Below are 15000 nucleotides of genomic sequence, written 5' to 3' on the forward strand. Positions count from 1 at the left end.
AATCAACTACGATCTTTTCCGTAAATTGTCATACATGTCAAGGAGAATGCCGGAAGATTTCTGAACTTTAAGCTGATCATGAAGGAAACAGGAAGGGTAGATAATAGCTGAAAACACGTTTGCTGCATGAACACGTAGGCTAAGCATTTTTCCATTAAATCTTGGGGGAGAAATACGCCACGCGCGACTCACACGATGCAAGCCATACTGATCTAAGAGACGGACCAGATGGCTCCGAGCCTGTAAAGTGAAGTTATAAGTCTCTCCCCTCGGGGCTTTTCAGCACTAATTTACATATATATATATATTTTTTTTTTTTATGGGGGACATTGGCCAAACTGCTTGTTACGCAGTTTACAATTTATTTAGGAAGTGAAAGATGCCCCCGACCAGATTAGGTCAGACCACAACACCGAGGACAACGTTGACTTCCCTACTCTTTTCGAGAAGTGCGTGGGTTCTTTAACGTCCCATACCATTTGGTTTCCAACAAGGGCTATGAGACGGGACCTCCGGTTTAAAGTCCTTATCCGAGACTTGAAAGTGTAACCATTTGCGGCTGTAATTACAAAGGCAGCACTTCCTCCTCAGTTATTTTAAGACCCTGAGTGTTGGTCCGGCCTGGGTCAAACTCTCGACCTCCCGCATGAAAGCCCGATGTACAACCAACTGAGCCACCGGTGCGCGGTAATGCGTGTACGTGTGCATGTAATGATGAGACACTTGTTATTACAGCATTGATTGCAAAATTAAACTACTCCTTTTCCAGCCAATGAAAGTCCGCCCTTGGCACGATTTCAAGCCCTTTCTGTCAAGACATGCAAATTAAGTTATTTTCTCCACTGGTAAAGGCATGCGCAAGTAAAGCCGCTATTGTAACCTGGCCTTTGGTCCAACAAAAGCCTTTGGTCTGGCTAACAATGTTATCGACAGTAGAATAAGTAAGAGCGTAGCAATCAAACTGACAAGTTCCTTTTGTATCTTATAGCAAATTAGCGCTCAATCCATACTGTCGTCCTGGTTAACTTTCAGACATTGAATCAAATGCAACGTGACCTTTCGTGGCCTTTTCCTTAGTTTCCTCAAGTCTCTCGCATAAAGGTCAGATGATGTTTAAATGAATCATGGGAAAAGCATCATTTATTCCATCAGGCTATATGTTTTTCTCGAAATTAGTCTTAGGCGTCCAACGTTTCTGTTATTAAGAAATTTCTACCTTTGAACGAAATTCCTTTAATTTCGAAGGGCTTAATGACCTTCATCACAGAAAGCACTATCGTTGTTTATGATGTGCGAGCTACTACTTTATCTAAAAATATGTAGATTTAGCCAAGCCTAAAAGCGGAGTTCCCGATCATCGTGCATTCTTAATTCGCTATAAATTCAATATTATCATGAATTTAGAAGACTGAAAGCTTGATATGGATCATCATATGTTTTTTAAAAGACAACCAAAGTGTTTTGGACTCGAACCTGAGAAGAACTCGAACCTGGGAAAGTTCAACTTTATTAACCCGTCACATAACCACTTGACCACCACACCGCTAGCAGCGCAGGGAAAATATTTTAAATACTATTAGTTTTATAATGCTGTATTATCACTTGGCAAAAAACAATATTAAACACTGCAAAAGGTTAGTTGCCATACTTCACGACAAAGGTAACCATTTTAAAATGAAAGCTTAGGCCTAAATTATTAATCTAGCTTAGGTCTTTGAAGTTTTGGAAAGGACATGAGGGCTTGACGATGAATATTCCATACCATTTTCAGATTTAGTTTCACAGTGCGGAAATTACGTACAAAACGAGTTGCCATGCATGATCGCCAAGTCATTAAACTCGCTTAAGTCTATCCTAAGATGATATCGATGCCGTAACTGTCGGCGCCGATCTTACGTAATTTAACTCACCATCGACATCAACGAATATAACATTTGAATTTTTAATCATTACAGTGCAGTGTTGGCGAAGCAGTACGGAGATCGGTGGAGTACATTTCATATATTTAGGCTTCTCTACGCAATTGTAAAAATTGCGTTCGTAACTGCGAAGATCATAGCTTCACTTGATTTCATATCCGCAGTTCATATATGATTCATTTCATATACCATTTAATCATTGATTCATTCCTAACGGGACCATTAGAACCCACAAATGACCAGCTCCCAACGTCAGTGGCTTCATAGCTCAGTTGATTAGAGCGTCGCACCGTAATCGCGAGGTCACGGGTTCAAACCCCGTTGAAGTCCTAAATTTTTCAGGCTTCTCTATGCAATTGTAAAAATTGCGTTCATAACTGCGAAGATCATAGCTTCACTTGATTTCATATCCGCAGTTCATATATGATTCATTTCATATACCATTTCATCACAGAAACAACCCTAACTGTTTACAAATGCTAACATTAGGCCTAATTAGGCCTAAGGTTAGCTCTGATGGATGTTTAGGATACTTTCTGTATTGTTGAAACAATGACCTGTGTTTTGTACCTGCCCCTTCCTTCAGTGCGTATGCATACTTTTGATGTATTAATTTGAAGCAACTATTCTGAATTTGCAGCATGTCACTTGTGGGCCACCGTACCTCTGAGACCCTCTTCCGTATTACTGAATTGATACGCAGATCAGATATGAAACGCACTTATGCGTCGCCGGTGTAAGGCTGAGAAGAATGATACCTAACATTTTGGTTACTTAAAAATACTGCCTTCTGCTCTGATTGGCAAGAAAATGTGTACTGGATATTCTAAGGAAACTACCCAGCTTAGAATAATCCATTCATTACTCGTGGCACAACGTGAATTATCAATTTTTTTTCATTAATTCAAGATGGTGCCCAATGTCTTTTTATTATTCCAGATTGGATTCTCCAACTCCTCGCCCCTGCTTTCTTCAAAATTACTCTATCCCCTGTATTTCCGAACGAATCCCTCAGAAACGTTCTCCAACCTTGGTCGGATTGCAATTTTGCGGCGATTCAAATGGAAGAGAGTCGCCATCCTACAACAAAACAACGACGTGTTTACGGGAATCAGCAATTCTTTGGTTGATTTACTGGAGGCTGCTCACTTTTCTGCTCTCGCTTATGAGAGCTTTAAAGATCACCCAAGATTTGCCATAGAAAACCTTAAGGTAAAAGAGTGCATGCCTCAGTTCACTATGTCCAGATAAGATGCACAAACACATGTACAATCATGTAAATGCCGTGTGTACATGTACATTGTCAATCTTAATTTCAGCGATAACCATGCTTTCAGTGACCCTACCCAGGATTTCAACAACCACAACATCCCGCCTCAAAAATCATCTGCTGGCAGAGACCTCCTTTTTCTCTTTTATTTGCTTTGCGGGAGCGCGGGAGGACAAGAGACATCTGCTCTTTTGCCGGAACTCGCTTTGATTTAACTGTCGTCCACGATCTTGGACGCATGCTCACTTTTATGTTTGCTGGCCGTAACTCAAAACCACTCTGTTCCACGCATTCCTATATAGTAGTTCTGCTATCTTCAAGTCGTACCGCATTCTTTCATGGCTATGTGACAGCGGTGCGTGTTCAACAAAGCCAGTTTGGACTCAGGGTAGAGACCTCTTTTCATGCCGTTCGTCATCGAAGCAATTCGCATAAAGAACGATTCGACACCAATATATTTTAAGCTTTTTTTCATTTTTATTCTGGTAATTTACTTTCGTGTAAACCTCAATATACCCTCACTATAAGCGTACTATACAGTCAACATGATCTTACTTTAAATCCGGCGTCAAGTTCGTCTAAAAAAACTAGGGCTAAGAGTAGAACGTTTTTTTCAGTCCTGAAATACACAAACTCACAACATTAATGTTTACACTTCACAGTTTTCTCATGCTTTCCTACACCACTGACAAATTATAAAAAAAAGTTTCAGTTGTTGTGCTTCAGTCCACTTAATGTAACTTTTTTAATTACTTTCTTTTTTCAGAAAAAGGATGCTCGCGTAATATTCGCGTTTTTCTATCCATATCAACATTACATCACCTTTTGCGAGGTAAATAACTGACCTGCGTTTCCTAAGTATTGAATTTGAAAGTCTGTTTCGAGAACACTATCAAAATAAGCGCTTATCTTATTATACGCGCATTTCAGGAGCTATTGATTGAAATAAAACGTCTTTGATATCTCACAGGCATATAAGCAGGGAATGTACGGACCCAAATACGTATGGATTTTAATTTCTGGTCGGAACCAAGCCAATTGGTGGAAACAGCAAAGTCATCTCGTTGACTGTACACCAGAGCAAGTCCGCAAAGGTCTTAGCAACAACATTGGAACGGGAGAATTAAAGCTTAGTCCACTTCCGGGACCAACCATTTGTGGCAAGGTATGCATCGATAAGTCCGATAAGATTTGACTGAAAAGAAGGTCATCAAACAAGTTGCTGAATAAACCTTAATATAATAAAAATAAAGGAATAACGGAGAACCTCAAAAGCCAAATGAGCACATGGTCAGAGCTTATCCCCTCTCTGTCACAAGAAAGTGTCAAGACGAGGTATAATTCCATTCCAGTGCATCATGAGGATGTGATCATCAGCTATGGGTAGATAACTATTATGTCAGTGAGGAGCGACTGAACTTACAGTTGAAGTCTTTTGCTGATAATGGAACTCTCTTCATCCCGAGTGGCACTTGATTGCAAAAAGGCCGCTCAAAAAACGAATTAGCAAATTTCTGCTTAGTACAATACTCGGAGTTAAGGATGCTTATGTTGACGCCCACCCATTGATTACTCATTGCATGGGCCATTTCCGAGTTGATGTCTGCCTCCTCTTCAAAGCGAGTCTAAGTGCGAAGTTTTTCTTATGAAAATTATTTTTCATACCTATTTAAAGTAGAACTAATTACCATCACAAAAACTTCACACTTAGACTCCCTTTGAAGAGGAGGCAGACATGAACTCGGAAATGGCCCATTGAGTAATCATTACTATCGTACCCTATAATTCTGTTATATTCCTTTATTCGTCCACTTATTTTAATATTTATGTACGTATGCAACTTTTCTTTATAGCTTGTCTATTGTATAATCGCAAAATGTATTGTTAGGTTTCTTGTTATCGTAGTGTCGTGTCTTGTAAGTTTACTTTCATGTACGCCATTGCATTACACGTTTCAATTAGCATTGCTATACGCTGGATATCTTAAGTTTTGAAAATAAACTTGAAAATAAGCATCTCATCGTGGTCTCTGCGGCTGAAGTGTAAATCTGATTCGTAATGTTCGTAATTCTTAGGCAAAGGGTGTAAACCCATTCATAAATTCCGCTAAAGGACCAACATATATGGGCCTAGGTGAGCGATTCTAAACTAGTAAATTAGACGTAATCCTAAAAAAGCTTGATGTCTTTCTTAAGACTCCCCAGGAACTATACAACACCTACCGGAGGCGATTATACGAGTCAGGGTATACAGAAAATACGTTTGCGTCGTTCGGATACGATGCTGCTTGGACATGCGCATTAACACTCGACGCTTCGATCCAAGAGCTTGAGAAACAGAACCTAAACTTGAGTGACTTCACTTACAGTCAAGCTAACATGAGCAAAATCTTTGTCAATACTATGAAAAGAATTTCATTCCGTGGTATGACGGTGAGTAACATCTATGGTGAGTGATCTTTCTTCCCATCCCCTTCCCCACCGAAAAATTACACCTTCGTTTAAAGAGATTTACTTTTGTTTCATTAACATAAGTGTTTTCCCTTAAGTGATCAGTAATCTTGTTTTTCCTCCGAAACAAAAGAAAACGTTTGCATGACAATAGAGCTCGCTTCCCCGGAGAATAAGTTAGGTACACCAACATGGCCTCGTTGGCGTCAAGTGAAAACACACTATACAGGGGTGGACGGAGGTTTTGTGACAGAGGGGGCCGCGAGATATACTATGACCGGGGGGTATGGGCACGATAGCGTCCATCAGGACTGCAAACGGCGTACTTCTCTAAGGAGTTTCGGACACATGCTCCTCGGGGAAAATTTTCGAGACTGAAGTTCTCTGAGATGCAATCTAGTGTATTCTGGACGGTTAAATTTAGCAAATACCTGGATTCCATATTGAATATGGAACGCTGAAATATTTAATAAACTACAGGTGTGGTTGTGGTCAAAGAAGTAATTAACACTTTATGGTGCTAGGAGGGGCCGAAGCGATCGCGGCAAGAGCACAACCTCCCGCCAAAGGCGGTAACATTGTCTCCCTGAAAAATTGTCAAATCCAGTTTGTTTGAGACGGATATTTAGTGCATGCATTCTGGGAGATTTGGTCATTTGCGACTAAAAATGTACGCGTCAAACACAGATTCTAAGAACATTTACATCAACAATTTCAAAAAAATAAATGCATCCACCAATCAGAAGAGAATTTATAACTACATGTGATAATAATAAAAAGGCTGCCAACACTGTTAAATAGTGCTCAATACACATAAGTGTAGAGCTAAATCGTAGAAAGGTGAGGCTAATGAAACCAACACATGATTCACTGTTACTCCGAGTTTCGTGCTTACGCACTCATCAGACAGTATTTAATAAAGAAAATTCCTATCACTTAGTTTATATACAAGCGTGTGAGAAAAGCTATTGTTATTTGCATAATTACAATGGACGTGAAACTGGTCCCACGAGTCTCCTGTAGCTCAGTGGTAGTGCATCCGAACTAGTAATCGGACGGTCGTAGTTTCGGCTCCTTCAAAAAAGCACTCGGGATTTTCTCCGAGTATCCCCAGTCAACATGAAAAAATAAACCTCCTCGTTGAATTGTTTTGTTTTAATATTTAGGGCCACGTGAAATTTGACAGTAACAACGATCGAATATCAAAGCTAGAAGTGCGTCAAATACAAGGTGAGTATTGACTATAATGTCTTTTCTAAAGTATACATATACTAGACGTCGTTTTGTTTAAGGATTTTGATGCTCTTCGTTTTGGCGGGCTCTTAACTTTCGAATTTTTTAAACAAATATTAGATAAGCGCATATTCGGCCTGAGAGAGTAAATATCAACGTTTCATCAACCAACTGTTTTATTATACTTTAATAAAATCCGAAAGTTCGGATATTCTAGAATTTTGCTTCCCGCTCAAGAAATTTGTGCTGATGGCAACACTGGACGAGATCTTACGGTACATGAGCTAATCGGTGGGGTTTAGTTTTTAAATCGGAACGCTAGGAACGTTAGAAACGCAATTTCTAAACTTAGATAATTAATGCTTTCCGTTATTCAGTCCCTTTTCTAATAAACGGTAAATTATAGATTACAGTCGTTGTAGCTATTAAATACAGGCTCAACGACTCGCTATTCAGTAACGAGCCACCTAGCAGCACCAAAATGAATACCTTGCTTCTTTTTTCTGACTGTCTAAGCATTCGCACAGCCACTTTCAATCAACCCCTTGGCCTTGTATATTATTATCCAATAGACCAATTTCGATATTAAAATTCAGTCCTAAACAAAAGGCATCATCTCGAGGCTTAGGGGAATAAACTCATACAAATCCTTATATTTATTCCCCAGAGCCTCGAGATGATGCCTTTTGTTTAGGACTGAGTTTTAATATATCGAGATTGGTCTATTCGATACTGGACACAGATACTGAACATTTGCTTTGCGCGCTTTACTTTTATCAGGTGACACAGAGAGAAGGGTGGGGTTTTATGACATGGAAACTGGAAATTACGAAGACAATGGCGACGGCGATTACGTGTGGGAAGGTAAAACTAAAACACATGTTCATCTTCACTCATGATGAAACACATTTACCGTACTTTCTCGACTGAACGCCGGACTCCGATTAAACTTCAGCCTCGAAAAAAACGCCGGGTCAAATCTGCCCACACTTAAATAAACTCCTGGAGCATTTCATCGAGAAAATACGGTAGATTCGATTTATAAAAGCGGTTTATTATGGAGAGCTTCGTTAACTTTAAACGAATAATTTAATTTTAGAGGGGCTGTGTCACGAAACTTAGTCAAATTTAACGACTTTGAAATGGCAAGCGAAAGAAGGTTTCAACAAAACGGCAAATACAAAAGGAGGCAGGGATGGGCAAAACTGAAGAAGATTAAAATGGATTGCATTTGGGGTTTTTGAAAACTTTTAAGCGAAACGGTTTTCCAAAGTTTATCTTTGTGTGTAACTTAAATTATATATGGCCTAGACCTTTTATCGTCATGAAACTTTGAGTTGTCTTGTTTAAAAGTAATTTCTGGGTTAACGTTAAGTTGCATAGCGAAAAGGGGCGAGTATAAGTGGTAAAAACTAAACAAAATCAACTGCACTATCGTGACACAGAGCCTTTAACCAATCACGAAAGACGTGAATGATCAATGAAAACGCAACGAGACTTATAAAGTAAAGCAACACGTGAAACCGTTGCAGGATCCCAGTGGCATGACTTGGTGTTTCAAATATCTAAAGTGAATTATCCTTCCCTCCGACCACCAAAATCTAGAGACAGCTTCTCTCACCAAGTATAGTCAACTTCGCAAATCAGTGTCTCCGATTGCGTGACATTAATAATAATAATTTATGTTAATAGCAATCCAAAAACAATCATTAGTTCGAAAACGATGGCTACAACTGGAGGTACAAGTTAATGGCTCCCAGTCAATGGTTGCTGACCCCTGCTAAGGGTAGGAAAACATGTTCGCCATCAAGTCTTATTTCAATTTGCTCTTAATTCTGATTGGCTTAGGTTGTGGTGCCAGATTCTTTTAAAGCCAATCATCGAACGAATTAATGGAAAACCAAGGGCGGTGACAAAATTACTTTCGACACTGAATTGAAAAGCGGTCTATCCCCTACTTTCTCAAATCCCATTACACACATCTTTATCCCCCAAAAGTTTTGCTTAATCATAGTTTGCAATTTGAAATCGAAAACAATGGCTACTCATTTTTTTTTTTGTGCAAGGGGGGGGGGGAAGGAAGGTAAAATAGGTGTATTATGGGATTTGAGAAAGAAGAGAATGCCTTATCCCTTAATTCGTATCACCTTGGCGGACTAAATAGAGAGATTTATCTTTGCGTTTACGTAGAAAAGTCAAACTGCACGCTGTTGCTTCTAGTAAAGGGATAAACATTCTCTTTTATATTTTTCCAAGAGCGTTCGGTATCGAATCCTGCAATCCGATTGGTTCCTCGCGCGGTCCGAACTCTGCTCACAGGCATGACGCTCTGAGGGTCTTTGTCCTTGACCTTAAATTTCCATTGTTTTGACACCGAATCCGTGTTTATATAGAGTTAGTTTCAAAACAGATTTTTGTTAGACAAGAGGCTTGGAAACAAAATTCAAAGAAAGATATTTCTCTATGAAACGTTCAGTTTGTAGGTCGCTTACTGCATTTGCTATCAAGCGCGATGCGAGGCAACAATTCAGAGACCTCGTCAAGACCACGGTCACAGTTTTTCGTTACACGGACTTCCCAGCCGGCAAATGACATATATATCCTAGTTTGCTGCGCCCTTTCTAGAAGTTGCTTGATTGTCTGCAGCCAACACACAAGTTGATCCTGACGTCTGACGTCTGCCGTTTGTCGTGAACGCGTTGGTAAATTTCATCGATGTTTCAGTCACCAGTTGTGATAGAAAGGCCTGGAACGTCTTGAAGTTCTTGTTTAACAAAGATTTAAACCTTTTTCAGACCTGTTTGTTTTTGACCAAGAGCTTTCTTTTCAATGTCAAGGTGGAAAAATCCCTGTGGATGGCTTGTACATCGAGGAGAAGCGGGAGGGTGTCCACCCAATTTTGTTTTGGTCCGTATTCACTTTATCAACTCTTGGTGTGATTATGGCACTGACCTTTCTCATATTCAATGTTTACCATCAAAATGTCAGGTAAGACCTCCATTTGAACCTGAACCCAGTTTAATTTCATGTAGCTGCCTCGGGTTAGGTCTGCAGTTGCAGTTAAATGTCCGAATTTGTAATCAATGATTCGGTTTCTGTTAGGAACCCTAGGATTTCAGTTTTTCGATGATTTCAAGTCTCTTTCTTCCATAGCATGTTTCTCCCTTTCCCTAGTCGACATTCAAAAAAGCCACTCTTCAACTCGTTCCCCTATTTAGCAAATACAGTTTTATTTCTTTTTCAATGAAGCACCTTTTAACAATTGAGGGCATAAAAATCATCGTCGACGTCACTCAACTTCCTTTTTCTATTTTCTGTGTCGGTATCCAACCCCAGGGCCATTTATGAAGCTTTAACTAGTTGTTTTCTTCGCAGATATATCAAAATGTCCTCTCCCAATATGAACAACATAATTATCGTCGGTTGCATACTGGTGTATATCTCCGGTGTGCTATTCGGTTTGAACAAAGAGGACCAACGCACCAGTTGTCAGGTCAGTTGAATATAGAAATAAAAGGCTGTCGAAGAAAAATTGATTTCACGAATTAGGCTCGATAAATGGATGAGTGAATTCTAAAAATCAATTTTGGAAAGAAAAATCGAATGAGAGACGCATAATAAGTCACGACGAATTATCTGTCGGTCATTTTATTCGTCAAGGCTCTAAACAGGACTGAGTATCCGAGACGCAAAAATTCGTTTAGGGCGAACACAGGCTGAGAGAGTCTGCTCAATACGTGTAGAATAAGGATGGGCACAAGAAGCACGGTGATATCTCTTCAGTGGAAAGCGGACGAAACAATCCTGCCGGTTGTGCCCGCCTTGGTGATAAACGAACGTAGCATACGTAAAATAAATGTTTGCCCAAGTTAATCCTTTCCAGCTATATGATGCGTTTCTGTAACAACGTTATTTGACTGAAAACACGGAATGCGAAGAGAGTAAATAACAAAACAAGGATATGACTTTGTCCAAGTGCTGATGTGTAAACAACAGCTTAAAATTAAGTCATGCTGATTTGAATGGGGTAGCATGGATGACACCTGATGTAGTGAGAGCAACTAAAAACCGTGGAGTGCTTTTATTTTCATTTAACGTCAAATGACAATGAATGCTAAATGATAAAATATTTTCCAATCGCAAGTGGTTTCAACAGATTTACAAACAGTGGATTAAGGTCTACGTTCTTGCTTGAACAGGGGGGGGGGGGGGTTTAGGTAATGCTCGTTGTTAGGGAAAGCAAGTAGAATTCCTCAGCACTTCATGAAGTTTATGAAGTCAAAACCGTTAGAGAAATAGAGGTGATAAACACGCTTATGCGTATCACAACATAGTACCCGGGGTTCTCAAGGCTCTCACAACAAAAGGTATGATAATTTTATGCTACTCCGTAGAAACCAGTATTACTCCACGCTCTTGTTTAACATGATGGTTTTTACAATTTGAATTTTTATCACGTCAATTCAAGTGAGACTAGCCACTGGACTTTTTCAAAACCACCAAGAGTTTAACGATCTTACGACGTTCAAGCAATACTGAGCCTATTTCCGAGTTGCTGCACGCCTCAGTTTCAAAGCGAGTCATGGTGCACAAACATTCAAATGGAAATGAGTTGCGTATTCTTATGCAAATCAAACTCATTTCCCCTTCAATAGTTGATCACCAAGACTCACTTCGAAACCGAGACAAACAGCAACGCGGAAATGGCCCATTGATAAATGCAGTGCATTGTCCTCTCAAGGTTTCCTGATTGTGGTTCAAGCAACGCACTAACCAAAAAGTGACACAAAAATTTAAGATTTTTTTAATTTTAAGAATTTTTAATTCATTAAATGAAATGAAACGAATTCATTTTCTTTATCGAGTCTTTGACGGGAACAAATGATCCCAACAAATTGACCCGCTCCTTACTATGTAGCTTCAAAGCTCAGTTGGTAGAGCATTGCTCCGACATCACAGAGGGTCATGGGTTCGAATCCGGTTGGAGCCACCTGAAGGTATCGGTAAAGCAACAATTGCTTAAATACGCCTTTTTCGATTTATCAAAATTCAGCTTGAAAGAGAGGTTTAGTGGACAAAGACAAAGGAAAGTGGATGATACGTCTAGCTTTTAATGGTAGAGTTCATTGTTGAACACCAGCTCTTTTTTCTTCTTTCCTCTTTCAGGCAGAAATATGGATTGTAGTGATTGGATTTACTTTGGGTTTTGGAGCTATGTTTAGCAAGACGTGGCGAGTGCATGTGATTTTCCTTAATTCCAACAGTACAAAGAGAGTAAGGCAATTACAGCACAAGCGCTTCTCTTTAGTTTGATGTAAACTTAGTCCATGAAGTAAATGAACAAACTCCATTTTTTTAGTGGAAAAAGCTGGAACAATCATCATAAACGAAGAGATTTTATGTGTTTACAAAAATTATCAGGGGCTGCCATTTTGGATTTATCTTGGTCTATCTTGCCCTGTACGTGTAGGGAATGACGTCGTAAAATTCACAATGACACTGAACTTTACATTGTGTGGGACTAGTTCGAATTCGTGAAACTTGAAGTAATTGAAAGTCGAGTGTCTCCCCTACTTTACCATACCCTGACCCTCAAAGACCACATTAAAAAACAAGTGATTTATTCAGATGGTCCGCCGAAAAATTGTTTTCCAAAGGTTATCATTCGAGACCGTCAGCTCTATGGCATGGTTGGTTTCCTTCTCTTGAGTGACTTCATTATTCTCCTAACGTGGCAGTTAGTCGATCCATTAACCAATCAAGCTCAGAACTTGGAACTGGAGGTATACACTGTTGCAATGTTTTCTTTACCAATTACCAACTGTATTTGTCCACGTCTGTCCCTTTTTGCCGATTTTTTTCATGGTCCAAACATCTTCACTAAACCTCGTTCCCTGTACCTTTCGTGTGGCTTTGGCCAAAGCGAAGGGAAAGATCCTAGGAACGAGTTAAAGCTTCACTAAATTAAACAAAAAAATACCTTTGGAATAATAAGTTCTTTACTCACCACATTTTTAGAGTTGATACACCCATCTTTCTTTTTTTCTTTGTCAAAGCCTTAGGATTTGCTAATGAGGCCGATTATCAACCCAGTTGATATAAATGTTCTAGTTTTCTGACGTTATTTCTCATTTTGCTCAGATATCACCAGATTTTGACACCGCTATACAACTTTATGTAACCACTTGCACCAGCCAACATATAACAATTTGGCAGGGAATCATGTTCGGATATAAAGGTAAGAAGACACGAGTTAAACACCAAAGCAATTGGCAGGAACAGTTATCATATGAACACGCATTTTATTACTTCTTGTTTATAGGATTGCTGCTGTTATTTGGAGCTTACCTCGCCTGGGAAACCCGTAAAGTTCACATTCCTGCCTTAAACGACAGCAAAATGATTGGTCTATCTGTTTACAACGTCATCATTCCTTGCGCACTCGTGATACCTATTTTGGGCCTCGTCTATTATAGACCAACCACACAGTTCGCTTTAACGTCTTTCCTGACCATCTTCTGTACGACTTTAACCCTTTGCCTCGTGTTTGTACCAAAGGTAAGACAGAAAATGAAATTGCTCGATAATTTTAGCACGGAGTATGTGCCATTGTGTGTATGCGCTTGCACCATTCAGTATTGATAACACCGGCAGGTATCTGACAAGTTGAAGTAAATTAAATTCACTTGGATCAAAAGTTTAGCTTTCTTATTTAAACATGACGTTAACAAGAGAACAAAATCATCTTTGGATAACCCAAAATTTTGAAGGCCTCAATAATAATAATAATAATAATAATAATAATAATAATAATAATAATGGGAACTGGGGTAGAACAGGTCGGTTTCTTAGCCTACCACGGGAATATGGACTCTCCCGCCCACCAGAGTCCCAAAAAGCCACCCGTGTTAGGGTTACAAAAACCTCATTTGATGAGAGAATGTCAAATATTGAATGAATGTCAAATATTGAATTTCACACTAACGCCGTCAACGGGACTGGAGCTTGTAGTGAAGGTGTCTCGTCCGGCAGGTGTACTGTGGATCAGCAGCGCAGGCCTGGTAGTCATCCTGGCTTTTGAACGACGATAGAAGAGATTAGGATGGTCAAAGGAGGAAAACAAACGGCTGTTTGAATGTTACATCAGGAGTGAACCAGAGAGGCGAAGGTAAAGAAAAAGATTGCTAGACCTGTCGAAAGCCCGTAACATCAACAACGAACTAACAGAAGTCACCGAGCAGAGATTGGCTGATTATGTACGCCAGATTAAGAACAACAAGTGGCTAGAGACTGTAGAGCAAGAGGAAATAGCCATACAAGTAAGACATGAACATCAGGAGATTGAAACTACAGAGCTCCACGCCACAGATACACCAGACTATGAACATCAGGAGACTGAAACGACGAAGCTTCTTACCACAGATGCACCAGACGATGCAACAACATCTGATACCCAAGAAGAACACCAACGTGAAGAGGAACCCAGAGTTTTCACTGCTGGAGAATTACAAGAAGAGAGCAGCCCAGAACTGGAAGCCCTTTGTGACAGGATCCTAGAAATTATACAACTAGAAGAACAGAGAATAGGATTACCATCACTGACGTCATGCGAAAGAACGAAGCTGAAAGCAGAAGTTGGAAAAATCAATGAAGCCGTCAAAAGGTTTCAGACGCACAACATCATTGAACTGAATTATTTAATGTATGCAGCTAGATATGTTGCTACAGAGAGAATTGGAATGATAAAAGGCAGGACAGGGAGACTAACTGAAGAGCCATTCTCAAGGAGAAGGATTAAGGGAATATCGAAACTTGGCGAAAGACCTGCATGAGAAAGATTGAGGAAATCCGAAGAGGAAACATGATACTGAAGCAAAGAGAGAGGAAAGGTTGAACAGAAAATATCATCTTGAGGAAAGGGGAACTTTGTATGTCTCAGGCATGTTGAAACAGAAGATCAAGGCAGGTTGAGTTAAGATCAAAAGATACGACGAGAGATGTCAACAGATCAAACAGAACCACCTGTTTAGAACCAAACAGACGCTGTTCTACAAAACACTAGATGGAAAGGAACGAGGAGAAACGGTGTTACCTGATCCCACAGAAGCAACCTCCTTCTGGATCAAGA

At 39.8% G+C, this 15000-nt stretch overlaps 1 protein-coding gene and 1 non-coding gene across 2 annotated transcripts in view; both read left to right on the plus strand.

The window, feature by feature from the left end:
* The first annotated feature begins 2176 nt into the window (after positions 1–2176).
* Trnay-gua (transfer RNA tyrosine (anticodon GUA)) lies at positions 2177–2249 on the plus strand. Its single transcript has one exon. It is a non-coding gene; the product is annotated as a tRNA-Tyr (tRNA).
* A 579-nt stretch (positions 2250–2828) lies between these two features.
* LOC138040041 (gamma-aminobutyric acid type B receptor subunit 2-like) overlaps positions 2829–15000 on the plus strand; it is an 18830-nt gene continuing 6658 nt past the window's right edge. Inside the window, exons 1-12 of the mRNA XM_068885836.1 lie at positions 2829–3131; positions 3956–4021; positions 4160–4354; positions 5385–5621; positions 6806–6869; positions 7653–7736; positions 9710–9860; positions 10248–10365; positions 12039–12146; positions 12530–12655; positions 13014–13110; positions 13195–13430. Coding sequence (XP_068741937.1) covers positions 2829–3131; positions 3956–4021; positions 4160–4354; positions 5385–5621; positions 6806–6869; positions 7653–7736; positions 9710–9860; positions 10248–10365; positions 12039–12146; positions 12530–12655; positions 13014–13110; positions 13195–13430 — 1785 coding nt within the window. The remainder of the gene's footprint in view (positions 3132–3955; positions 4022–4159; positions 4355–5384; positions 5622–6805; positions 6870–7652; positions 7737–9709; positions 9861–10247; positions 10366–12038; positions 12147–12529; positions 12656–13013; positions 13111–13194; positions 13431–15000) is intronic.

The sequence above is a fragment of the Montipora capricornis genome, chromosome 3 (assembly GCF_036669925.1).
Source record: "Montipora capricornis isolate CH-2021 chromosome 3, ASM3666992v2, whole genome shotgun sequence".
In the NCBI taxonomy this organism is placed as follows: domain Eukaryota; kingdom Metazoa; phylum Cnidaria; class Anthozoa; order Scleractinia; family Acroporidae; genus Montipora; species Montipora capricornis.